This window comes from Falco cherrug, chromosome 19 (genome assembly GCF_023634085.1).
Source record: "Falco cherrug isolate bFalChe1 chromosome 19, bFalChe1.pri, whole genome shotgun sequence".
NCBI classification, from domain to species: Eukaryota; Metazoa; Chordata; class Aves; order Falconiformes; family Falconidae; genus Falco; species Falco cherrug.
Genome location: NC_073715.1, coordinates 6,814,661 through 6,842,070, shown reverse-complemented (window position 1 = coordinate 6,842,070; position 27,410 = coordinate 6,814,661). Strand labels below are relative to the sequence as shown.

The 27,410-nt window shown below is 51.3% G+C and overlaps 1 protein-coding gene across 3 annotated transcripts; it reads right to left on the bottom strand.

Moving 5' to 3' along the window:
• Window positions 1-2: 2 nt before the first annotated feature.
• LOC102058366 (twist-related protein 2-like) lies at window positions 3-25,504 on the bottom strand. Of its 3 annotated transcripts, XM_027800953.2 has the most exons (5): window positions 23,652-25,501; window positions 23,361-23,488; window positions 8,406-19,479; window positions 7,375-7,959; window positions 3-1,191 (listed from the first exon to the last, which is right to left on the bottom strand). In XM_027800953.2, exon 4 carries the CDS (start codon window positions 7,864-7,866, stop codon window positions 7,381-7,383), a length of 486 nt encoding a protein of 161 aa, XP_027656754.1. In that variant the 5' UTR covers window positions 7,867-7,959; window positions 8,406-19,479; window positions 23,361-23,488; window positions 23,652-25,501; the 3' UTR covers window positions 3-1,191; window positions 7,375-7,380. The 3 variants fall into 3 exon arrangements, with proteins under 3 accessions (XP_027656754.1, XP_027656755.1, XP_055552457.1); XM_027800954.2 differs by having other exon boundaries at window positions 3-887; window positions 7,375-19,479; window positions 23,652-25,504; XM_055696482.1 differs by having other exon boundaries at window positions 7,375-19,479.
• Between the last annotated feature and the right edge of the window lie 1,906 nt (window positions 25,505-27,410).

Sequence of the window (27,410 nt, the reverse complement as noted above, 5' to 3'; positions counted from 1 at the left end):
CCCCCCCCTTTCTCTGCTATAACAAGCAAAAATACCTGATTCTCCTTTGCCCAACTTAACAATGACCAGGCACCAGTGCTGATGGAGGGTGCAGGGGTGGGTGCGCAGCTGTGCCACCTCATGCTTAATGAGAGCACCATTTCCTTTGGAAACAAAAGGATTGAACGCTGGAAAATTCCCCCGGACTTTATTGGGATCATGCAGAAACCCCAACACCCCTCCATTGTCCCCCCCACTGTCTCCGCATCCCGCCAAGTCAATCTCACCCCTGCAAGAGCCTGAATCTCCCCAGGGCAGCACCACTCCCGAGATGTCCCCAAACTCCCCCAATTCTCATGGGGAAGAGGGAAGGGCTGTATGTTACATCTCCAGCCTTATTTTTCCAGTAATTTCAAAGAAATTGGGTTGTTCCAACAGAGTGGGTGGTTTTGAGACACATCCATGGACTATGAGTGAATGGAGGGTGTTGTGAGCCTCAAGGTTCATTGAGGGGTTGAGCAGCCCCCCTCAGATCCTCTCCACATGCCAGTTAGCAATACAAACCATGATGCTGTTACGGTGCAGACCTCCAGAACAGGATAAAAGCAGACAAAACCCACGACTCATGCTCAGTCCTTGGCCAAACCCTTGGGCGCTGCATTTTCACATCCCAGGGGGACTCTGGGAAGCGGTGAGGACCAGACCAGTGAGGGAGGGCACGAGCACTTATCATCCCAAAAGGAATTGTCCTGCCTGGTCCTGGCAGAAGGCAGCTGCCTGCAAATCCTGGCTGCAGGCAGTGGGGATGTGGGGAAGACCAAGTCCGCTGAGCCAGAGACATCAGCTTTCCTGCAGGCTTGGGAAAACAGGCAGCTATTACAGGAGTTGATAACTTGAGTATTTCTTACCTGCGAGTCAAAAATAAATTACAACCTAAAGAGTTTTGTACACAGCATCCAAACAAGCTTGTTCCAAGCAAAACCACCTGGGTCCTGGTCTGAGTCCCTCTGCCCCAGCCCCAGGGTTTGGAGGGGTCAGAGCAGCCCCAGCAGGCAAGGAGGCTGGCAGGGTGGGATGGGACTTGTGCTCTCCTGCTCGCTGGGGAGGCTGCTGTCATTTTTTCAGGTGCTGGAGGAGAGCAAGGTGGCTGGGTCTGGGTGCCTGGGCGCTGGCGAGCTGCTGCTTGTTTCCATTGAAGTGGAGGCCTAAGACCTAAAGGGAGACAGGCAGGGTCAACCTGGCTGCCAAGTCACCAAGGTTTTGGCTTGGCACAGCCAGCCCAGGCTTCCCAAAATCATGCCAAATCCAGTGCTTGGCTGGGTAGCCAGCGGAGGGAAGAGCCATGTTTGGTTCTGGCTCCTGAGCCTTCATGCCTTGGAATTCACAGACTTCCCCGTAGCCGCATGGGATGTACTGGGCAATGTCGACTGTGACGTGAACATGGGCACCTTGAGCCCACAACAGTGGGTGTTCAAAAAAAACCCCACAGCTTTTACCCCCAATATGCTCCTCTGGGAGCACAGCAAGGATGGAGAAGGAAAGCAACCAAACCTCTCATCTCTTTCCCTCCCCTCTGCAAGGAGGACAGGCATTAACCTGTGACGAACTGTTTCCTCTCCAGCCCAGAGCATGAAGGGCTGTCCCCAGGGTGGGTGGCAGTGGAGGGTGATGCTGGAAGGGACCCCACGCAGCTGCCAGGTGCCTCCAGCTGACGCTGGACACCAGCCTGGAGCCAGGGGGCATGGTGTGGGTGAACCGAGTGCAGGAGAGGGGCAGAGCAGCCTGATCCAGGCCTTGGGCAGGGGGAAACATCTCCTGCCAGGGCTGGATGAGATTAGAAATTAGAATCAAGCCCTGTGGGGGCAACGGTTTCATTTTGCTGCCCTCTGAGCTTCTTCCCCATCACCCTCAGGTCTCTGGTTTTATTTCACCCCCTCCCCAGCTCTGCCTCTTGCTTTTTTAGTCCCTCCTTGCACAATTTCTGAGACCTTTAACTCTCTGGAGAGGAGCCTGGAGAGGAATAAGTCAAACCCTCCAATAATTCAACTCAGGCACCGGCTGAGATAATGCAGATGAGGCTGGCAGGGCTGCCTGCAGGGCTACCAACAGGCCAGAGCCTGCCCAAGCTGGGTGGCAGAGAGAGAAAAAGTTCCCAAAGTTTGATGTGTCCCATTGCTGACTGTTTGGGACCATGGTCCAAAAGGTCTGTGATGGGCACTGTGCACATACACAGTGCTCAAGGGCAACAGTGTCTGGCACAACAGGCAACCAAAGAGGCTGTTTTCCAGCTGGCATTGCCCAGGGATGTCCTATGCAGGACAGGGCTGTCCTATATGCAGCCTATATAAAACTTCATAATCTCCCCTTGTCTCATGGCATAGCCATGTCTCAAGCCAACAAGGTCTAATGCCTAATAACGCACTCATGGCACGATTTCGACGGCTGCCAAAGGACTGCGGGAGCCTCCAGAGGAGACCAGCCTTGCTCTGAGTGTGCAGGACTTGGTGATGGGCGTTCACAGGGCTGGCATGGACCAGACCACAGAACTGGGGAGATGCAAAGCTCTGCAATCCCGTCCTCAACACCCCAGTTGATGACTGTCTTTCCCTCCCTCTGCTGCATTAACACCCTCATCTCTGTTCAGATACAGCCCTATAAAAGGAAATTAAATGCAAAGCCCATCTTGTTAACGCATCTCCTTCGTTCCCCCTCAGATCCCAGGTGCATTCCCGTGACATTCAGTGGTGAAATATGGGTTCGTTTCAAAGGCATTCCTCTGGGCTAAGCGAGCGCAGCTGAGATCTAGCAAGCCTGTCTCCTCATGGGGATCATAAAGCAGCAGACATTTTAATGCTCATGAGGGCTGGCTCTGTAATTTTTATCTCTGTTTTAATTTTAACTAATCCTGAATAGTGCAGAGAACCTGTCTTGCTGCAATGGAGAGGAGCCTGGTTCCACCAGGCAGGTTTGGCGAGTGCTTCCATCTTTAACAGAAAGGTGGAAATTTTTGCTTGAAGAACGTTTTTCTGACAATGAAACTAATGGCAGCCCCAGTCCCCTCTTTAACATGTCCTTGTTGGCTGGACAGCCTGTAGCTCTCTCTGCTCTGGGCTGAGCAGCTTGGGACAGCAAGGTGATGCCATTCCTTGCTCCTGCACAGCAGTCAGAGTGTCCCCTGACAGCCCTGGCAGAGGCTGGGCTGGTGGTGGTCAGGATAATCATCCCCAGCCCCATCTGGTCCTGCATCCTTACCCAGAGATCAGCCCTGGGATTCTGGGGGATGTCTGGCATCCCTCATCTTGCGCCGCTCATACTGTCCTGGGGCATCAAAGTCGGAGCCTTCAAGGCACCAAACATTTCTTCTCCCTCTCTGTCCTGCAGATGCCATGGGAAATGCTACACTAGCTCTGCACTTGTGTGGGAAGACGGCAGCCTTTGGAGGAACCTTTTGGCCTCTAAACCTGCTCTTTGCCAGAGGAAGGAGCAAATCCCAGAAGCATCCTGCCAGAGCACATGGCGGGGAGCAGCTGGTACTCAACACGGCCCCTTGACCAGAATGGAAAAAAGAAAAATCACCCAGGCACAGATTTCCCAGGATATGGGCAATTCCTTGTCTCTTCTGGGAACTCAAACCAAAAGTGAAAGCGAGGTGGCTCCTGCCAGTGCAACTCCTTGCCTGCTGGACCCATCCAAGGAGGAGCCCAGTGCCTGGGCTTGCTCCAGCCCAGCCCAGAGGTCCTGGACCACCCTGGCCAGTTTAAGCAGCAGTGAGTGAGGGAAACCCGTTCTCACTGCTTTCAAAGGACTGATCCAGGATGGCAAGGAATCTCAAGCAGACGAAACTGTGCTCTCTTGCTAATCTGCAGAGGGATCTCGGAGAGGTTTCTGAAGCAGCTGCTCTTTTAAATGCATTTTCTGAGCAGTTCTGAATCAGGAAGTGAGATCTCCCCAAGCTCCTTTAATACTCTGGTGTTTTAATACTGTGCAATGAGACATATTTATAAATAAAAGAAAATGAAACAGACACCCGACAAAGCAGAATCCAAGCAAGAGCAACAGTCCCCAAAGGGAAGATTTACCCAAGGTCTTTCAGGATAGACAATTAAGTGAGGGCAAAGCGAGAAAGACAATAAATCCAGGGAGATAAATGAAGGGCAAGGAATATCACCCGTTACAACTCCCCAGTCTTCTCTCCCTAGCAGTGTCAGCTTCCAGCCTCATTTTCTCCTCCAGCAGGAAAAAAAAACATTTTAATGTGCTCAAGCCTGTGCTGAAAAACCATGAGCTTGGGGGACTTCAAACATTATTTTTCTTGCCTGAGGGCTCAATCCCTCTTTCACCGGATGATGTCTCCTGGTTAACAAGGGCATATCCACATCCAGCTATTCCAGCACCCTTTGATATTCAATAGGCTGAGTTCCAGTGGAGACCAGTATGCTGGCACTCGCAGCAGCCGTTAGCTGCTTTACATTATAAAATTACAGTCCCTTTGCAAGCACTGGGTTAATTCACTTACAGGAGAGAGATGCAGCCTTTCCAACTCTAGCATCGCTTCCCCGTGGCCATTCCTTCTTTCTGGTCTTTGTTTAACAAATCCTCCTCCTATTACTTCCCTGCCCAACTGGGAATTGCTAATTGGTACCCGAATGCCACTGCAGGCTGGCACAAAGCAGCTTATTATCTATTCAGCTAAAGGATGCTTTGCCTCAAGGCAAGCACCGGAGCAAGCTTAGAATGAATATTAACCAGCAATGATAAGCACGCTGAGCCTACCATGCTCACAGGACACAAGGGATTTTACATGCAGGCTTTTTCATTTAGCAGAGGGGTCTTTAAGATCACTAAGGGTCTTTAATGCCTCTGTTTATCATGGGAACACAATTCCTGCCAAGCACTCAGCTTAAATAAACAGGTTTAAAGCCAATGACCGGATGCAGAGCTGCACATCAGCCCACACACGCAACTGGGAGCAGACATGCGTGCACCGAAACCAATGGCCCTGAGTTTGGGGACGATGTGGAGGGAGACTCAAAACCCCTCCACCTCCCCAAGGTGAAGATGCCTTTAGCTGGGCTTTAACGAAGTGCACAAGTCGCCAGCACAGACTTTGTCAGCATAGTGCTGAAGAACCTGAAAACCATCTGGCAAAGAAACCCGTACACTTGACGTGCTGATTACACCTCTCTTGTGAATCCATGAAGCACCCCGCATCCCCCAACATGGGATAACCCAGTTACAAACTGGAAAACTCACTCGGCTGCAAAAATGTGATGCCCAGAAAAGGGCGAGTGAGGCTCTGGTGGGGATACAGGCTTGCTTTGCTCGAGGGGCTCAGCATCCCAACTGTCCCCAGCAGCTTTTTGGCTTCTCAAAGTGAGAACAAGTGACTGCACACTTCACTTCTGGCTGTCCTGAAGGGGAAGGTGTCCTGAGCCATGGCTCAGGGGCAGTAATCCTGCTTCCAGCAAGGACAGTCATTTTTTTAAACAACCAGGTCTGCCCAAAAAAATTTAGATCCATACATGGGTTTAGGAAACTGACAGTTTTCCTGTTGGGTAGAAGAGATCTCAGCAAGACTTGCAGGAAAATGAGACTTTAAATGTGGCACATCCTGAAATGAAATCCCTCTGGTCAACACGTTTAGCCAGCCCTTGCACCTACATCTGCAGATCTAGCCTGAAATTCAGGGCTGTTAAGTGGCAAAGCCCAGTGGCAGGAGGGCCAGTGGTGCTTACAGGGGGACACCGGCTGCAGTGGAGGGTGCCCTGCTGTCCAGGCATCACTTGGGCCACTTTGCAGGCATTTGCTATAATTTATTTTGTCTCAGAAAGGCCACTTTCCTCCCATTACCACTCCCTCTGGCCTTTCAAAATGTGAGACCAAGTTGGAGGGCAGATTTTTTTTTTTTTGCACTATGGCTTCCCCAAGATCTACCCTAAAGGCAAGGGCACCGGGAGCCCATCATTGTCCTCAGCAGGATGTGACGAGACAGGGACCAGTGGTCTCACCACACTGGGCTGCAGCATCACACCAGTCCCTGCCACAGCTGAGGGTCAGCATGGATTAAATTAGGGTCTTGCAGCCCTTAGCACTTCTCATCCCAAGGTCTGGAGTCTCTCGTGTTATAAATATGCTGCTTCTACCTGCAGGGAAACCAGGGCTGGGCACAGTCATGCAGGTGCCTGCACTGAATCAGGACTGCAGTGCAACCAGCCAGGAGGAGAAATGGCACACAAGGAGGGTGCAGGAGGCTGACCCCAACTACTTGCAGAAAATAGTAAGGGTCTGTCTTTTCGTAGTGGTGGGTGCAATAAAAATGAGTCCTTTTAAGTTTGGATTCCCCAGAAGACCTGCTGGTCTCTCAGCCCCAGTGCCAGGGCTGACACAAGGCAGGGGCTAATGAATTAGGGCCGGAGGAAAGCTAGATACCCTGATCCTGTTTAGGGGACAATGGAGACTCTTGGGAGCTGGGCTGGGCTCCCAAGAAGTGTCCCTGAAGTCCGCGGCTTGGGAATGTCCTCCGGAGTTTTCTGCTCCTGCTCATGGGCCACAGGAAACATTAGCACATAGCTGACCCTTCTCCCCCCATTCCCCCTTTCTCTCAGCCCAACGAGACCTACAGCACAGAAAATAAGATTAACCCCCTCTCCTCTCAGCAGCTGTGCCCGTGGTGGCTGGTGGTGCTGGGTACATCAGACAAGGGGTGCAGTGCAACAAATGGGCAAATGTCATTGCCCTGGCATACTCGCTCAATATTTTATTCCTACAGATCCAAAGGGATTACAGATCCCATCTTACGTGCAGCACTTTAGGAGAGGGGTAGGAGAAAGCCTGGCAGGCTGGAGACCCCAGGGCCACCCAATGGCTTCAGGGACCACTTGCCAAATATCACCCAGGTGGCCAGGACAAGGCTGGGGTCTTTGCGCAGTGGGAGCAGCAGCAGCTGTTGGCCAATGGCTGCTGAGCTACTGCCAGTCCCGTTCATGTGGTTTTGACACCTTGGTAACCCAAGCACATTCAGGAGGGTGTGTGCTGATTTAGGTGCCCTCCCAGGTTACCATGGGAGGATAAATCAGAGTTTTAAGCCCTGGGTTTAAACCTTTCACTAGCCTGCCCTGGACCAGACCTCGTTAAATGAGATCAGTCGCTTGAGGGCTCCACAGCTCAGCCCCCAGCAATGTCCTCCTGGCCCCGGTGAGGTCGGGAATCACCACCTCCTCCGAGCGCCAGCCTTGGCAGTGTCTGGGGTTTGTTAAAGCAAATTGCTTGCACGTGGAGTGTGAGGAGGGGGCAGCTGCTGTGTGCTTCCCCACCGCGGGACAGAGCCGGGGAGATGGATGGAGGATGCAAGATCGAGGGACGTGCAGAGGTTGGTGGGGAGGTGGTGATACATACCCCGGCTCAGTGGGATGTGGACATGGACCAAGCCCCTTCCATCCTCCAGACGGAGAAGGCGTAGCTAAGCCTCTCGTGGGCCAGGTAGTTGCAGCTGGTGATCTTGTGGTCCAGCTCATCACTCTGCAGGACCTGGTACAAAAAGTCTATGTAGCGGGCAGCCAGCTTGAGGGTTTGGATCTTGCTCAGCTTGTCGGAAGGCAGTGTCGGGATGATCTTCCGCAGCTCTGCAAAGGCATCATTGAGTGACTGGGTCCGCTGGCGTTCCCGCACGTTGGCAATTACGCGCTGTGTGTGCATGTCCTCGAAGGACTGCGGGACGGGGCTGCGCTTGCTCCGCTTGCCCTGCGGCGAGGGGGCACCACAGTCCTCCAGCGGCTTGCCCCCTTGGCCACGCTTGCGGAGGCATTTCTTATGCAGCCGCTCACCTTCCTCCTCGCTGGTGACCAGGCTGCCTTCAGGGGAGTCTGGGCACATGCTTTCCTCTTTCATCTTCTCAACTCCTTGCAGGCAAAGGGCTCTGGGCTCTCACAAGATGCAACAGCCACGGCACAGCGGCAAGGAGGCCCGGAGAGGAGCCAGCGCCTGCTCAAGAGGTGCACCCTGGAGCATCCACCCTTCAGCCTCCCCAAATTTCCCAAGCCTTGCAGAGCCCTCCAAGGAGCTCCGTTGGTTTGTCCTTTGGGCTACAGTGAGGAGGGTGTCTGGATAACTTTGGGGAATGGCTCTTGCTGATAGGGCGAGGAGCACTGTGGGCGGACCAGGCACAGACCAATGCAGCCGTGCAAGGTAATGCAAACATCAGTGGAGCTTATGGGTTCCAGATTTCCTCCCTCCCTCCTCCACCGACACCACCAAGCCCTCCGGCACAGATGCTCCCGTCTGCTGCCCTGCCCGGATGTCAGGGGACATTGCCTATGTTAATGTGAGCACCAGCCTTGGAGTTCAGGGGAGGCTTTTTTGATTTTTTTTGTCTTTTTAAAACATTTTAAGCTCAGTTGGCCCTGCAAAAGCCAGCCAGAGATACTCACTTGTTCAGTTTGGAATAGGAGACTTTTATCCATGAGAGATTCAAGTGGAAATGGGCCACCACGTATGTTTTGAAGAGCAATAGAGATATTCTCTCAGTCCAAAGGAAGAAGCAACAGTGATAGGCATCCATACTGCTCTTAAAAAATGGCATAACTAAAAATTAATTTGAGTTTGCATCCATCCATCCATCCATCCATCCATCCATCCATCCATCCATCCATCCATCTCTCTTCTGTCTGTACATTTCTGGCAGTCTACAATAGCCCTTATTATACAGATGGAAGCCAATACTCATCCACCATCATATTCCTCTCAAATAAATACAGCAGCTATTGCAGATAGGTCCAGACTCTGTTCCTGGCTGGATCCACAGCCAGCTCAGCCCCCGACGTCCAGGAAATCAAGCACTATAAGCAGTAGCACTTCCTCACACCAGTCCTGACTTTGCCTACAAATAAACCCACTTTCTCCTCCCTGCAGAAATGCTGGGAGAGCTGCACCCTCTTTTACCCAAGGTCAGACTACCAAGCCATAAAATACTCTGAACAGGCCCCTCCTTATATTCGATAGTTTTCAGCCCTCTGTTACCACACTGCTAGAATCAGCACATGAAACTGGAGTCAACTGGTGGCCCACCATCCTCCCACATCCAGCCACCTGCCCCCAAAGAGCTCCTACACCTTTGGGAATCCCTATGACCTTTCCATCTCCTGCCTGTGCCCTCTCTGCCTCTCCAATGTGTTTCTTCTTCACAATGTCTTGGCCTCATCCAAGCTGTCTCTGCTCATCGTGCTCTCCTGGCATTGCTCCTGGCTCTTGGTCATTGGGAACTCTCACCCTGAGTGTCTTTGGAGGGATCCTGAAATCCTGGCATGATGCTCCTTGGGGATGTTGGGATTCACCCCCAGCAGAGCTCCGTAGCCCTTGCTACACTTTTGCTTTGCTATTCTGTCTAATAATGAGAGCACAAAGGGGTATTATGGGAACAATAGTTTAAAACAGTATCAGTAATTTATCAAAATAATATCAATAAAACATAAATTATTGAGTTGACATATGCCTGTCTCTCTATAGATACTTTTAAATTAGCTCCTTTCTATACCACCTAACAAATTTCCATATATAGTATATTTTATTAGCAGAAATATATAATGTACTGCAGAATTCCCCTCCACTGATGAGCCTACACTGTGCTGTGGTGGGATCCCCTTCCTCCCCCCAGACTGGCAACAATGCAGATGCAGCAACTCAGGCTGAGCATGACCAGGAGGATGCAGTCCTTCAAAAGGCAACGACCTTTTTTTTATTGTCTTGCTGCATATAACAAACTAATATTCTCACCTTGTCAGTACTATCTTCATCCTGGATACCCTATACTGTTGTACTGCAGTCTTTCCTTGAACCTCTGTTCAAGAACATCTGACTTGTGCCCTACAGCCTGGAAAGGAGCAGGAGGAGGAGGAGGATGGCCTCTCCGCTCTTTGGGGTGGAGTTGAATAACAGCAAGAGACTTGGCCAACTTTGCTCAAGCACGTTACAAAGGTTTCCAGTAGAAAAACTTCCATTCAAGCTCAGCTATGAGGTATTTCTTAAAAATATGCTCTGTAGACCTGCCAAGCATCTGTAGCCTTGCTGACCAGACACACATCCCATTGTCCATCAGTGCTCACAGTAAAACCCTTTCCAACCCCTTTGCCTCCCGAATTATACCCACCCAAATGCTGCTTTTTCACTTGGGATGCGGATGCCCTACAGGTGCTTTTCTCTATTTTAAGGATATATAAGGAGAAATACAATGAGCTTTTCTCATCCTTCCACAGGTTTCTCTTGAACATCCTTCATGCTAGGTGGGGGCCCAAGTGTTATGGCAACCTCAAAGAGCCACGTTCAGCCCCTCTCCCAGGGAGACCTGAGTGATGCTGGATGATGATGTTGGTTTTTAGAGGGCTTTGGCTCAGCCCCATCCTCCCTGTGCTCATGTCAGCTTGTCAGGGATGGCAGTAGCCACAGATGGGAACTAGCAGAGAAACGAAGTGTGAAAAACACCCAATATTGCTTAAATAAGTAAGAGATGCTCAGAAACTGGTTGATACTCGGACCTGCTGGGATGGAGCCCCGTGACTTTGCTCCTTCCTTCTCACCAAAGCCCATGGTGCTGGCAGGGCATCGGCTCAACACATTACTCACACGCGAGCGTTGTCAAGACAGCAACTAATATCAGATGTTCATAATGCGGAAAGACAATAGATCACAGGGGCCTGGGAAAGCGAGAGAAAACAAAGGGCAAGGAAAAAATACCCCAGGGAGGGCAGGATTTAAGGAGGATCCAGGGTCCTCTGATCCCGCGCTTGGAGGAGCTGGCTCAGCTCTGCCAAGGGCTGGGAAGCTGCCAATTAACACCAGCTGAGGCACGGGCTTGTGCCTGCGTTTTATTTTTTTATTATTTTTTTATTGTTTTCCCTTTTTTTTTTTTTTTTTTAAAAAAAAAGACATTTAATCTAATTTCCCTGGAGAATTGTTTTGGATGAAGGAAGTGAAGTTTGGTATTGTTGCTGATATCCTTGAGCAAAAGGAGAAATACAATGAGCTCTGATCTGCAGGAAGGTTCAGCTAAGCACCCTGAACCGCTTGAGTGGGCTTTTTTACCCAGATTTGGATGTTTTGTGGCAAGAGTACTTTTTCCCTTAAACTTTCCAATTTGTTCTTCCAGTGAGGTTTTTTTGGAAGAATATTAACATAAAATTTTCATGGAAAGGTCACGAGTCACCAAACTGGTTTCAATAACTTGGCTTTTTCAGCTAGCTGAGTTTTATAGCGCTCGTTTTGACAGATCAGTGAAAAATTCAGACCTTAAATATGCAGAGGGAAAGAAAAAAAAAAAAAGCTTAGCTTGCTTGATTCAGTGAGAAGCCACCAGATGGAAGATTTGAATTCACACCATGTCCCAGCCCCTCTGCCCACCTCGCCTCCTGGTCTTCCTCCATCCTCTCCCTACTCATATCCATCTTTCCTGAGCAGCTTTTTTTTCTGGTTTAGGTAGGAAAAGTCCCCAGTGTTGGGATGTCCTCAGCAGGTCTGAGCCCAGAAGATGGTTTGCAGGGCTCTTGCAGACAGCCCTTTGGAAAGAAAGGAAAGGTGAAAGAAAAGAAAGCAAGGACACTATCAAACCACACATGGGCAGAGAGCAAGGGAGCAGGGAGTCCATTACCTGCAAAAACAAGCCTGAGGCACAGCAGTAACTTAAGAGAGGCTGTGGGACCTCAGGTAGGAGCTCTTTCATGGAGCTGAGGTGGGAGCCAAGGTTTCTTTAGAAAATGGCTGAGGCATCCCATCAAAACCAGGTCCTTTGGTAGGCTGAAAACACATGTTGGTCAGCCTGAGCCTATTTCTGTCTCTGAGCTTCACATTGCCTGTAGATGCTCTTCACTAGCCTTCACTCCTGGATATGTCTGACCCCCCTCTCTGCCATCTGCTTGGCTGCAAATAAAGCCAAGCCCTTTCAGCCTCTTCCCCATCAGCAGGTCTCCAAAGCCCCTCACAGATCCCAGCTCTGCTCCGTGCTGTCCCCACAGGGGACCAGGCTTTCCTCTCAGTCCCAGCAAAGCTGAGCTTTGGCACAAATGCTTTCTCACCTTGTTTCAGTACAACTCGCCTGCTCACACAAACATCAGACTGTTGTGCCAGGATGTTCTGGCCTCTCCCCATCCACCACAGATCTGCAGAGGTGGTCCATTAGAGCAAGAGGCCGTTGCTCTCTGCATGGTCTGAAGGACAGCATGGCACTGCCTTGTCACCAGGTCCAGCTCTGTCCCACTCAGGACACCCCACGAGAGAGCAGAGGAACCACTTAATATCACAAATAGCAAAGTTATTACAGTGATTTGCTTCTTACTCAGTGGTGAAAGATGTCGTATCTTTTGGCTTTCCTGAGTTGGATCTAGAGTATGAAGTCTGTCATGACCTTGTTGGACACCCTGAGCTGGGTTGGCTATGATGGGAGGAGGTCTCAGGTGGTAGATGGGGTCCTTGGGTCAAAGCACACTGCAGAAGAGCTCGGTATGGAACTGATGCTCCATCACCACAGATGTAAGGCAGATGGACAGAAGGCTTCTGCATCCTTGGGTTTTGGGACAGGGTTGAACGCATGATTTTTCTTGTGTTGTGTGACATAAACCAGGGCTGCATCTGCTATAACAGTGTAAAGAGGAGTGAATGAGAGAGCTGGATTCAACCTGGACAACCACCACAGATATAACGACTTGCCCTTGGTGGGCAGAGTGGGGTTGGGCCAGGACATACATCACTGTCTGTGTGCAAATGCCGTTTGGGGCTAGAAAGGCTGAGAAAGTGCCACCCCCAGCTCCACCCTCAGTTTGCAGGCTGGTAACACGGGGCTGCAAACCTGCCTGTTGCTGCAAAGAGATGAGGCTGTGCAGGGGTAACACAGTCCATGTGTGAGCCCAGTGCTATTGATAGCATCGCTTTGATGGCCGAGGACCTGATTACGCCTGCAAATAATTCTGGGCAAAAAATCAGAGGCCAAGCCTTGATGCAGAGGGTTTTTTGGGTAGGGTTTTTTTTGGTTTTGTTTGGTTTTTTGCAAGCTTCTTTTCTTTGTTAAAGAGAACAAAAATAATCTCTATTTTATCCTGTGTGAAAAAAAGGAGGATAACACTAATAAATTGAGAACATTAAAGGGAGCCAGGAATAGCTGCTGCCCCTGGAGGCTGGGGAAGCAGCTTTGGTTTCACAGGTTTTTCTAGTTATTGCAGTGTTAGAGTGGAAACATGTGTGGCGCGAATAAAAATGTGAAGCATCCGCTGTAGCGTGCTGTTGCTGCAGCAACCGCAGGGAATATGAGCAAGGGGGATTGTGCAGGGCTCTGGCTGTAAAAGGGAGCTCGAGCGCTGCGGGGTCCTTTGATCTGCGTGCCTGCAGCTTTGATTGATGGCCTCACAATTCATTTCCTTGTCAAAGTGACATAATGTTCCTGGAACTTGCTGAACTTTTTAAGAACTAAAAGATGTTCCCCACCAAAACGCACCCCCTCCCCCCCTCCCTAAATGGGGGGCAGAAGGGATGGGGGGGTGGATGGGGCCTAGCCATGGTGTTACTGGTGAGACTGGGTCACAGTGCTTTTCTGCCTTGCTTTGTCCCTTCCCTGGGAGCAGAGCTGTGGGACGGGGCAGTGGGATGAGCTGTGGCACTGGGGCCAAGCAATGGAAGGACACCCCACATGCTGTGTGCAGATGCCAGCCACCACCCCACACTGACGACCATCCCGTTCCAGTTAATTTTTACATGTGAAAGTTGTTGGGGGTTTTTTCCCCCTTCTTCCCCATCTGTTTCCATCTGGCCATCAAAGGAGCAAAACGCCCTGTTCTGGGTCCCACTGCCAAGAGCCTCCTCGCTCTCCCCACAAGCTGAATAATTCCCACCGAAGCAGCCTCCACCCCAGCCCCGGCTACCACATGAGCCAAGGCTCGGGGGGGAAGCCAAGCATGATGGGCTCCTGCCTGGGGCACAGCAACCAAGCCAAGCCCTTCTCCGGCCACCACCGCTAACAGCCTTGGCTGAGAGACCAAGCACTGCCTGCAATTACAACCTTCCTCTCCCCCTGAATTTCCGTCATTCCCAGGCAGTGATAAAGTGGATCAACCCCCCGGGATCTGCTTTCCTGGTAGTAATAGAAGATCATCACAAGCAGTTGCTCCTCCTATTTACTCCAGCTTTCTCTTCCAAAGGACCCAGCTGCTTTGCAAACCCCATGCAAAGCCTCGCAGACACGAAGCCACCCTGCAAGGGCACCCCAGCTGATGGGGCAGGTGGGGGGACATGCATGCTGTGGTTGGTAGATAACAGAATAAACATTCCCCCAGGAGATGGGATGAAGAGCACAAATGCAGTCTCTGCAGGTAAAGAAACTCCCTGGAAGGAAAGAGCAAGAGCCCTACAGCCCAGATGCTCCTGCAAGCAGTAAACCCACTCCTGCCTGGTGAGCAGCCTAGCCCTGAGTCTACTTCACCTCTTCAGCAAACATTTCTTGGACCAGTTCCCCTGCTCAGACATGAGGAGTTGCTCACCCCTGGCTATGTCACCCAATGCTATTGAGAAGAGTTTGGCTCCATCATCTTTGTAGTTTGTGAGTAGTTGTGCTTACACCTGTTGTTGTCTTGCACCTCAGAAACAAATAAAAACCTGTCATTCTTGGCTTTAATTTCTTGTCCTGGATTTCAATGCCAGGCACAAAGGCACCTTGTGAGGTGCCCATCCTGGCTTACCGCAGCTCCCCGGCTCCACAGACCCAGCTGCAGGACCCAGCCACAGCTCCACATGTGCAACTCCTTCTCCTGGTGCAAAGCAAACCCATCTCTGCCCTCTTCTTTGCTACCTCCATGTACTTCTTCCTGCACCACTGGCTGAGGACAACTTGTCCGGGCTCCCTCCAGCTGGAGGCACCAAGATTTGTGCTTTGTGAGCAGGTGTGGGTAAGGAACGGGGCACGGTGAAACCACAGATCTGTTTGAGGCATTTGAGGGCAAGGAAATAAGGTGTGCTGTGAGCATGTTGCATGCAAGGGCTTGACTAGGAACTCTACATTTCATCCTAGTGTTTCCCAGTACCCAGCTGGACCTGAGCTAGCACCCAAGGATGAGAGGTCAGTGACTCACTGTCAGATGGAGCAGGGATTCTGACAGCTGTGGCTGCATTAGCACAAAGCATCTTCCCATCACACTGTGCATCAGCTCAGCTGCTCCTGTGGTGAGTCACTTCCAGCCAGGAGATCCTACAGCCTCCAGTCAGGTCCGTGGGAAGGGAAACCAAAGGGTTGTTTTCTGCTTCCAGGGAGTTTCATGGCTTAATCTTCTCTGAATGTGTAAATGCTGCCTAACCACACTGCTCCGGGCCTGCTTCCCCCTTGCAAAGGCATCAAAGCCTCCCCTTGCAGCTATGAACCCCACAAAAGCAGAGTTTCTGAAGCATGGGAGCTCACAAGAGGAAATACAGTCATTATTTTTGCAAGCTGCACCCCTGGGCTCCATACCAGCCCATTTCTGCCTGCCTTTTCCTGACCCTTAGGATGTGTTATCTGTGGGTCACCCTGTGCCCATCCCTATTTCACACAGATCTTTCAGCATCCAACTTCTGGACATCTCTTGCAGCTTTAACTCCATTTCCATACATAAGTAGCTGTCTACTCATCCATCCTTCACATTTTTCCTTCTAGCTACCATGTGCATGGCCATGCATTTTGCCATCCCACTACTAAGCTTTCCCTCCCCTCTCCCCTGCACATGATCCTGAAATCCCAATAAAGCCCAAAAGTTGACTTTTTTTTTTCCCTTGATGCACTGAACCTAGTTTCTTGCTTTAAAAGGAGTTTGATTGAGGCAAATATGTATTTTTTTGTGTGCAGTTACTTCTCTCTGCACAGAACTGGAAAGGATCCAGTAAGCCAAAGCCATCCTGACCTCCATCTGCCCCACGCAGAGCGCCATGCAATCCTCCAACAACAGCTCATGTATTTGTGGGAAAGCGAAGTTGAAAACTGCCATTAGCAACAAGGCAAACATTTATGGTAGGTTTTGTCTAATCTGTGAGCAAAACAGCCTCTGGAAACATCTGTGCAAGAAGGTGATAGCAAAGGGTGAATTTGCCCCACGAGTGCACTGTCCAAGAGCATTTTGTCCAGATGGGATTTTGCTTGGTGTTACTCCTAAGCAGCAAACAAACTGTCTTGGTCCCTCGTGCTCCTGCTCACAGCAAATCGACCAGACATTCAGGTTCAGAAACTGGGTCGGAGTGAAAAGGGGGGGGGGGGGGGGGGGGGGGGAAATGTGGGTTTTTTCCTAGGGGCAACCAGAGCCAGGCCAGTCCTATCCAAGGAGGCAAAAAAGGAGGACGCTAGCGAGCACATACATTTAACATTAACAGTTTTCCTTGAGCTGTTATCTAAATACTGCAAAGCCTACCAGCAGGATAAGGCCACAAAAGTACAGAGCAGACAGACAGACGGATGATACTAATGACGAACATCCCAAAGAACGCTGAGTTATTTTTATGTGAGCAACTTTGTAAGCACTCAAAGCTGACTCAGATTTCTGCATCTCCTCCCTTCGAGCCATGAGCCAAACTGGAGCCATGCCAATCCAAGGGACTGAGGAAAATAGGGTCTCAGAAAAGCCAGCACACTGGTTTTTCTTCACACAGCTCTGCATGAGAGTCCATGCTCATGCAAACCACCAGCATCTTATAGCAAATTAGTAGCTCACATTCACAGCCTGGTGACTTCCCGTGGCTCCCAGGCAGCCCATGCTTGGCAAAGCACAGTTATGAGCAACATCTTAGCACACACTTGGGTGGGAAGGGAGAGGGCAGGATGGGCCCTCTCCCACCCCCAGCCGCAAGGGCCATCAGCATCACCCCCTATCAGCACCACCCCATGCCCTGGTCTGTTATCAACAAAACACAGAGGGCCAGAAAAAGGAGCAAGGACTTTGGAGAAGGGGGATTGAGTGAGTGCTGGAGCAGAGGGTGTTAGACAACTTGGACCCATGCCCACAAATCTCACGTTTGCCTGTAAGAATCAAACTCCATCTCTGCAACCGTTATAAACCACCCTTGCTCTCCCCACAGCACAGTCTTGGGCAGAAAGCAGCCCCACCAAGCCCAAAGAGCCTCCAAAAGCCTGGTAAAGCAGGGGGTAGCATCTCTGCCTCCATCTCAAAGAGCTCCAAAACCTTTTAAACTGTCTGGAGAACAGACTGTGCAGAAGTTCAAAACCACCAGGAGACCCATGGAACAGCATGTCCCACAGTGCTGCAGCCCATGGATGTCCCCAGCCCCCGCACACCCCCTGCTCTTCATGACCCTCCGGGGTGAAGATGGTTGGCAGGAGTGCCTCCAGTTGCTCCATCTGGGCATCTCCCAGAGGGACGAATGCTTTTCTCCCATGCTGCTTTCCACCCGGTCCTTCCTCCCAGTCCTAGAGCTAACACCACTCCCAGCCTCAGCAGCACATGTGGGAGGACGCTGCAAGCCTTCAAAGCCCTGTCTGGGGAGAGACGAAAGGCCGGTTAAACTCCTGGCTGGAGATGAAAGGAAACTTTCCCTCCGCGGCTGGAACGAGTTGCTGGTGCTTTGGAGTTGGGTTTGAGGCCCATTTCCTGAGCGCCACGGCAGGAGCCTTCATTTGCAGAGGGACTTTGCAAGCTAGCCACGGGACTGCCATGAGAGCAGATGTCCGAATCACCCACAGGACTTCAGTGCATCCCTGAGCACGCCGGGAGGACGCCAGGCGCTGCAGGAGGGCCAGCTGGGATGCTCCAGCAGCTGAAGCTGGTGCTCGCATCCTCTGTACCTCTGCAGGGGAGGGCTCCTGGCACAGTGCAGTGGGACCCCACTGCCCCTCAGGGGTGACAAAGCCATGAGTGAGGATGGGCTGTGCAGCCAGGGCTGGCAGCAGGATGGGGGTGAGCAGAAAGGGGGGATTTCAGCTCCTCTGCCAAGCAGAGATACACAGCCCAGGGCTGAGGAGTGGCTGGCTGGGCAGATGCGAGCGGCAGATTTTACTCATTTTGTCAAAGGAAATTCTATTCCGATTAAAACCTGTTTGATCTCAATGGAGAAGGGGGATAGGGTGGGGGCAAGATTGGGTTTCTCTCCAATTGTTGGGCTTTATTGGGCTAATGTATCAGCTAAAAGCTTCCAAGTAAGAATCAAAGGAGGGAAAGGCAAGGGCACAAGCTGCAAAATCTGGAGATGACTTCAAGGGGTTTATTAAAAAAAAAGGAAGTGCTGTGCAGCACAGAGGGGGAAGGGATCAAGTCCCTTGTCCAGGGCCATGCCGGCTGCAGAGCCAAGTACCCTGGTACCCAAAAACACTCTTTTCTCTTCTCCTCCCACCGCATGCCTGTATGTCACTGCTGTGTTGGGATGGGGTTACCCAGCACCAAACCTGGACTGATCAGAGTCCAGGACATAGAGACAATCAATATCAAATACTTGGGGCTGGGGGGGGGGGGCGATGGGATGTGTGTTAAGCTGTGTGGCTACCTGAGGGACAGAGCTTAAAGCAGGGAAGGTGTTGGGTAATGTTTGGAGAAATCATATCAGAGTTGGGGGAGCACAGACAGACCTGAACACATGGTCCTGAGCAGAGGAGCCCGAGGCAGTGGAAAAATCAGGGATGCTACAGAGGTGATTTGAGTATCAGCAGGCAGGCCAGTGAGCAGGGCTGGCTATGAAGCCCCTCCAACCTCGTGTCCCCAGCAAGTGGTTCCTACACCAATGCATCCTGCTGCATCCTCTCCTTCATTTGAAGTCATGAATTCAAATTCAGCAATTTTAACTGGGATAAAAGAACAAGTCATGCAAAATTGCAGTCGAGAAGACTTGGAGAGGTCGACCCATGTGTCCCTCTGTCCCCAGGATGGATGGGTTGCACCTCTGCCATATCTGCAAATGCCTGTCTGGTTTGTCCTGCCAGCAAAGGGGACCTGGCAGTCCACACCAGCAACCCACTGCCCTCACTAATCCTTCCCAAGACCTAGCCTACATCTGTGCTGCAGTTTAAGCCTATTACTTCTTACCCCATCTGGACCGGACAAGAAGAGCAGATCATTCTTCTCTTCTGTAAATCAGCCCCCAAAGGCCATGGCCAGGTCTCCTCTCAATGGTTCCTTCTCCAGACCAAGCAACAAAGGCACTTTCAGGTTCGCTCTAGGTTGTGCTTTCTAGAAAAGCCATACCTGCTGCTCAGCCGTACCCGTTGCTGTCCACAGGTCTCCTTGCATGGCTGCCAGGTGACACTAAGCAAGTTATCTGGTGGGTGCAGGCACATAGCGTTGAGCTGGAATGGATGAAAGCTGGACAAGGCACAGAGAAGATAATTTTGGTGGAAAAACTCCTAAAGGACAAGATGCCACATCGCTGCCTCACTGGGAGCTGGGTTCCTTGTAGGTCTGAGCTGGTTTGCCTGGTCCCCTTTGCTGTTCTCCTCCCCATCGAGGAATGAGTCCTCCAGCTCCTCACCTTCTCCTCCATCACCAGAATGAGAAGGTTTTGTCCAGGCTGTAACATAAAAAGGAACATGTCCTGTGATACAAAGCACCGTGGGGCTGGGTGTTTTCAGGGGAACAAAATAGTCTCATTGCAGGTTTGTTTTTTCCAAGGGCTGGAGAGAGCATTGTAGGTCAGGGGACATGGGAAACAGACCTTCTGCCAAGGGAGGCCATGATAAAGCATAATCTGAAATGAGTGATCATGAGCTGCAGCTTAAACTAAATGGGTTAAACTAAATGGATAGCTAAAATATAAGTGTTTCACTAGAGAATCACTTTTTTTTTTTTTGACACGGAGAGGGAAAACTCCAGTGAAAAGTTCCATTTACAAGTAGAAAGAAAAAGAATCAAAGAAAACATCCCTTTCTTGGAGAACTCTGTAGGGGTAAAGTAAGAATTGTCCTAAGCCAGGCTGAATCAGATCTGGCTAAAGAAGTTAAGCTAGAAAGCCCTTTAGCTGTACACATAAAAAGAGAGCAAAAAAAAGAGGATTATATCTGTGCAGTGCAGGTAGGATTGGTCTTAAAGATAATTCAGACATCTCCCCAAATTACTCCACAATTCAGTGAGGAGGATGAGGACACAGGAAAGGTGCATCACAAGGAGTTTATGAAGCAAGCACCTTGGAGGTGAAGGCAAATCTCTGTGAGTATTGTGTGCTAGAGCACTGAAACCCAGATCTGTAATAAATACGACTCAGTGGAAAATAACACCAACTGAGTAAAGACAGTAAATATGGAGCTTTTATTGTCAGAAGGGGAGGAGAGGAGAGTGAACGTGACCTTGGCAGTGTGCAGGGCTTGGAGGAAATCTGGAAGGCAAAAACTATCAAAGATAGGGAGATAATTGGATAAAAATGGCAGAGAACAAGCTCACCTTGGGCTAACCCAATAATCGTCTTTGATCAAAAATTATTTTCTGAACAAAGGCCATACAGTACATCTCCTCTGTCTGGATTTTATTAACACACTTGATAAATTGCTCCATAGGTACTTGTAGGTAAACTGGAGAAAAGGGGGTTTCAAATGGGGAAGGAATAGTCTAAAAGGGGCTTCATGGAAGAGGGACTGCCATAGGCTTCAGGTGCCTCGAGGACTAGCTGGGGACAGGCTTTCTTAGTATCTTCATTTGCCTAAAATCCAAGAGGGAGGTTAAAGCAATCTGCAAGTGATACCAAGTCATTGCAGTGCAAAGGCACTGGCAGCAGAGAGGAGGATCTGAATATCTAAGTGCAAGACCTGGATGCATGAAAGGATTAGAGTAACAAAAAATGGAACCAGATCAAATGTAAATTCAGCATTTGGAAATATAATCCCCTTCCTGATGAAATTTTCTTCCCACTGCTGACACTTGCAATGTGGACACCCCATTTCTCCCAACACCCTTCCTGGGTGAAGCTGCCTTCCAACCAGAATACGGTTGAACCCATCCCACCAAACAGATCTTCCCCAAGATGGGGGGAAAAAAAATTCCAATGTGGAAAGGAAGAGGAGCATGCATTGGCCTGGTGGGCTTTGGGGTGCCCATCCCAAACTCTGCACATCCCAAATCAAATCCACCTTCCAGGCACTGGGGAGATAGTGGAGAAAAAATTATTTTTGAGGGTTGATCTTAGGCTTTGGAGCCCTCAGCTTCAGGACCTAGCTACCAACCCACAAGATTTTTAATATAATTATTCCCAGAATAATTTCTCCCCCACAAGGTCTTTAAACCACTGAACTGTGTCAAGGAACTGCGGGCCAAGAGACATGTCCTGGCACAGCACTGGCTCAGCGAGATGTTTCCAGCTACATCAGGCGTGGAGTAAATAGGATCTGGTGGAGGATCTCACAGCCCCAAGCACTTGCAGGAGGAGGGGAAGGGCACCCTTTCTACTGCTTGCCTTTTTGTTTGCAGTTGTGTTTTACTCTGCAATAAATATTTCAGATCATTGGCTTTTTAGCCCTTTCTTCATTTCTTTGCTCTTTCATTCTTAGTTTAGGAGGAAGATAAGCAACAGCCCTTCCCTGAAAAGTTGCTGCCAACCCAGCTCAACATAGGCTGTTGCAGGAGAGGACCAGAGCCCTCCAGACAGCAGAGTAACCTCCGCAGAGGTACCAGGACCATCCAATAACCTCTTTGCAAAGCTGTGGTTTGGCTCCTCTTGGCTGCACATCATTGCTCTCCATAAATATTGTCTCAAAGGCTCTTCCTAGATACTCCAACCCGACAATTTTCAGCCTCCTTGTTAAATATTGGAACCATATTGAACCATTTTACTCACTTGGTTTTTCTCCAAACTGAAAGATGTCCTAAAAATAACTATTCCCAGTTCTCTGTGTGATGCTTGCCCCCCACACCTCAGCCCATGGCTGCCTCCCAGCTCCATCTGCACTTTGGTTAGCTTATCCCAACACTAAACCAGCTCCATTGGGGACTTTTAATCCCACTGCTAGTTTTTACCAAAACCTGCCTCTACCTGCTGACTTGTGAGAAGCAGAAGGCAGGACCATGAATTCCCTTGGGAAGAGCATCAGCCTGGCAGGACTTGGGGCTGAAGATGATGACCAGAAGAACCTGGTCTGGGCTCGTGTCCACGAGTCCAGCACCCATCCAGCTTGAGATATGACATTTGGGAGCAACGAGACACCTCTGGGGTTACTTGGCCTATCAAAGACATCTTAGACAGGGCCTCTTCCATGCCATGCTCCCTTTGGGCAGCTTGTCCTATCTTCTCCACCCCATCCAGATCCAGAGCCACACTCAGGAATGGGGCTGGATGCAGGGCTACACAATGAGACCTTGCAGTTGTCCCTGCTGTGAGGAAGGTGCCAGACCAAAGACTACCAAAAGCTCCCTTCTAGCCATGTTTTGTTCTTTTAACCCGTACTGGCCATGCCAAACACCATCCTGACCCACCATGTCCAAGATCACCTTACCACATCCACTGCTACCCTCTACCCATCATATCCAGCACTGTCCCATACCCAGGGCTACCCCCATACCTACTGCCTCCAGCGCATTGCTGTCTTGGCCCCATTCAGCACTGCCGCTGAGGTAGTGCTACCCCAGCCTCTCATTTGTGTCCAAAAACACCCCATGCCCGCTACATCTTGCTCCAGCCAGCACATGATAGCATGCAGCTCCCTCCTGCTCCAACCAGGACATTCCGTGCAAGGAAGGGTTGCAGTTATTAAATGGAATTTGGGGGATTTTCTTTTCTTTTTTCTTTTTAATTTTTATTATTTTTTACAAGCAACAGCCAGTAACCAAAGAGCAAATGTGTGCTGAGTCGGCTCCCTCCTCACAGGGTGGGCCAGCTCTGTTGCAAAGCTGGGGACTGCACTTGCAGCAGACTGTGCATCCAGGCAGATCTGCATGGCAGGGCTGCCCTGCAGAGCAGTGCTACCATGCATTGTTGAGGTCCCTCTTTCCTGCAAGACTTGTAAAATGGTCCCCTCTCCCTTGCTCTGCTTGGCACTGCAGACAGATTCCCCTTTTCAGCAGCCACCCTGCCAGGCAATGGGTCCTGCAAGCACAACTTTGGCCAAGTGGCAGGATGGGATCCAATGTGGCATTGTCAAGCTCAGTGGGAGGACAACCCCAAGGAACCTAGTATCCAGGCAGATCTTTGACCCTGCTGTCTACATGGCTGGTCCCTCTCACCACTCTGCTCCCAGCCCAGCCATGCTTAGAACCATTCATGGCCACCTCCAGGATGGCTGAAGACCTCTTTGCCCTGGCTGCACATAGCTCCAGGCTCTGCCCCATGCTTAGAGCTGTTGGACACCCCTAAGCACAGCTCCAGAGCCCAATTAGAGGACACACAGCCAAGATTTATGGACTCAACACACTGAGGACAGTGTCACCTGGGCCAGCAGGCACTGAGCACCCTTCTCCACATAAACCCACCTTGGAAGGCCCATGTTCAGCAGCTCCAGCATGACTCATCTGTGGAGGCCTCCATGTCTGGCGGGGCTGCAGCGCTTGAAGCCTTTGAAACACCGCTTCCGTCTTCCCCACATCTTGAAAGCAGATTGCTAAAATGCAAAAAACCTGTTGTTTTTGTTAATGTTGCTTTGAATATCTTCAGGCGCTGCTCAGGCAGGAAGGTGGGATCAGAGCCACCGACGCAGGCAAGGAACGGACCCTCTCAGAGGGTGCTGAGACCCTGACAGTGGGTTGCAGCAAGCTGTTGGAGACCTGTACTTGTGGTGTGACAGTGGGCGGCAGGTAGAGCTGTGCTTCGTGGCAGGCTCCTTCCCACACCAAAGATCCTCTGCAAGCCCCAACACACATTCCAAATCCAGCAGATGCTGCCCAGTTTCTGACGACTCCCTTACGCTGCCAAGTGCCAGGTGATATGAACGCTGCTGCTCCTCCAAAGGGAAACGGGGCGATTGCATGAAAAAGGTCCTGTTGGATGGTAAAGCTGGGTATGCCCTGAGAACAGGGCGGGGATCGCCGTGACTTTGAGGAGCCTGCAGGTAGAAGAGGGCTCTCAGTAACATGATGGACTTGAGTCTGCCCAGGGGTTTGCTCTGACTCTTTAGATCAACACAAGACCTCTGCTCTCCTTGTATCCCAGTACCAGAGGACAAGCAGGTAATTTGGGCTGGGGTGCTGCTCTGCTTGGCTTAGAGCAGGGGCTGGAAACCTTTCCCCAGGAGAGGAGAAGGCTTCTCCCCTCCTGACCAGGGCAGTTAAGGGCTGCTCTACCATTCCTTTGGAGGGTGTCTGGATTCACCAAGCTGCAAAACCTTATAAACCTGAAAAACCTTACATTTACCAAGCTGCAAAGACCTTATAGCACCCCTCCAGTACCCAAAGGGGCCGACAGGAAAGCTGAAGAGGGACTTTCTACAGGGGCATGTAGTGACAGGACATAGAGTGATGACTTTAAACTAAAAGAGGGCAGATTTAGATTAGCTATTAGGATGAAATTCTTCACTATGAAGGTGGTGAGACACTGGCACACATTGCCCAGAGAAGCTGTTGATGCCCCATCCCTGGAAGCATTCAAGGTCGAGTTGGACAGGGCTTGGAGCAACCTGGTCTAGTGGAAGGTGGCCTGGCCCACGGCAGGGGAGTTGGAACTAGATGATCTTTAAGGTCCCTTCCAACACAAACCATTCTATGATTCTAAAACTTGTCCCATAGCATGGGCGGGAGACTGCAGCCCCGGGGAGTCAGATTCCCCACTGCAAACCAAGTAGAGAAGGAAGATCCCTCTCCTTCCTATCTGCTCTGCGCTGGCCCTTGCAGCCAGCCTGAGAGGCAGTTTTGTGGCTGTGAACCCACCCAGAGAGGTAGTGGGACCGGAGAGCATTGCATGACACCCAGCGCCACCGTGCTAGTGACCAGGAGCAGTGTTGGTGATGCCTGGCAGGAACCTACATCCCCAAGTATCCTGGGATGGGGATGCCAGCGAGTGGCCCTGGAATGCCCATGCATCCTTTGGGCTGAACCACGCTGAGTTCCTCAGTGGCTCCCATCCAGTCCCCAGCCCAGGTGACATGGTGCTGGACCTGAGCACTGAGCTCAGCTCCTGGATCCGACACGGGGACAGGGCTGGGGGGGAGAAGTCCCCTCTGGCACTCACCCTGGGAAGGGTTCATGTGGCGACCCCGGGAGCATGTGCCACAGTGCTAGTCACTCTCTGTCAGCAGCAGAGACTCAGTGGCTCCTTTGGAGAATAAAACCAGCTGGGATTTCATCATGAACGAGCCAGGAATGGTGCCAGGAGCAATGTCCCGGTGCAGGAGCAGCTCCCAGAGCCATCTGTGAGACCCCAGCAAGGGAAGGAAAGCCACAGAATGTCCTGCAGTGACTGCTGGACACAGTCAGACCCTGCAGTCAGACCCTGCTGCCACCCTGGGACCAGACAGATGTGAAACAAGGACTTCTGCAGAACTCGGTCTTCAAGGAAACGGGGTTTGGTTAGGACAGTCAGGTCATCATGGTGGGAGCTGGTGGTCCCCAAAGGCATCTGGCTTCATCCCACCCCCAGCAGCTCCAAGGAGACCCCTACCTGGACGCACATCCCCATGATGTGGGTGTGATGGGGATGAAGAGCTTGCTCCTGCGGGGGGGGGGGCGGGCGCTAGCTCCAACCCCCCACCCCACCCCCACCCCCCGAGCACGGTCAGGCCACTGCTGCCCTCCACTGGCTACTGCCCATCCTGCACCCCTGGGTGCTCAGCCGGGCCGGGGGCTCAGCCCCACCTCCCACACTGCCACCAAAAGCTGCTGGTGCTGCGTTGGGGCTCCTGCCCCCCTCCCTTACCCGGAAGGGACCTCTCACCCCAGAAGTCCCCAGCACAGCCACTCCAAGTCCCTTCAGAGAAGGCACCAAGTGGTGCTGCCAAGGATGCAGCTGAGCCCAGCAAACTTGTTTCGTGTGTATTTGGAGTCGGATCAGAGCTCACCATGCAGCACCGCTGGCTGGCACGGGGCTGCAGAGCCTTTGACTCTTCCCTCCTGCAGGAAAACCATCAAAGGGGAGACACTGTCCCAGCACTTCACAAATTCATTCCAAATGTTCTAATTACTGTGGCCTCCCACTAGCTGCCTCACTCACTGGCTGGGCTACAGAAAACAGATGATCAGGGATCAAGATGCAGCGGCCTCCCGCTACCCCAAACCTCACGCCACAGAGGACTCGGTCACGGGTTGGGGCACAGGGTCCTGATCCCAGCATCAGCGACAGGACTCTTGCCACCGGGCAGAAAGCTGTTCAAGGGCTGGCTCAGTGTGGTGCCCAGCCTGCAGCGAGGTTTAGAGAGGGGAGGATCTCCACCAGCATCAGCCCACAAGGGGTGCTCACAGCCACAGGAAAAGCAGAGCAGTGGTTCCCACCAAACTTCCAGCCAACCCTCAGTGCTGAATCGAATACATTGTCTTGCATTTCCCCTCCCTGTTCAGCTTCCAAAAACTGCTTTCTCTTTCCCAAAATCCTAAGAGGAAGAAGAGGTGCAGAATTCCTGTTTCCCCTTTTCTGCACAGGTGCTGGAGAAGCCTGCTCGGAGCGTGCTTGCCAGCTGAGACAGGGAACTTGCTGAGACCACAGCTGGCGTTCAGGCAAGAGCTAATTGCTCCTCCAACCCTGGCAGCCATTTTTAGACAGGCCTAACACCAGAAGCGCAAGCACAGAGGGAAGCTTCTGTGCACCCAAACCTAGACGAGATTTGGGAATCTCACCTGTGGGTGCATGTGAAGCCAGGCAAAGCTGCTCAGATGTCGGGAGCAGGTGGAGACAGAGTTGGGGCTGCAGGACAGGTGCCTCCACACAGGACTCGTGCCTCCCAGCCCGCTGCTCCTCAGGACAAGGGTAGATTTCTCCACTGAGGGCCATGCAGGAGGTGCAGATGTTCACAGTGCACCAGGAGCCTGGGCAAATGCTTACTCAGACTTGGAGGTGGCAAGGGCAAATGCATCATCCCCATGGGTCTGACCCTGATTAGGTATCACCAAACCACTAACCCTTGCCCCACTATGGCATCAAACCTGTTGCTGGGCAGGAGCAGGAGGCTTTTTATCCTCTGTCCAGCCCAGGCACATACATACACCTATTACCAGGACTCGTTGGCAGACAAATGACCCTACTCATCTCTCTTAGCCCATTTCTAGATAGACACCAAGCTCTCACTGCATCCAGCAACCCCTGAAATCCCACAGTGCCTTCATAGGCCAAAACATCCTTTTCTCGCCATCCTTTAGGAAACTGATGGCTTAACCCAAACTCCTCCACATTCAGATGGGCACAGCCTGGGTGAAATGATCCACCTACAAGATTAGATAAGCAGCGCCTGTACTGTCTCTCTTCAGGCTGCAAAGGCAAGAGGAATCAGAGGCCAACAGGGGAAAATAAAACAAAAAGCTGCCTGAGATAGCTGGGATCATCACCAGGCTAATTAGCACATGCTGACAGCAAGTTCCGGCCAAGCTGCCAAGACAGTAAAA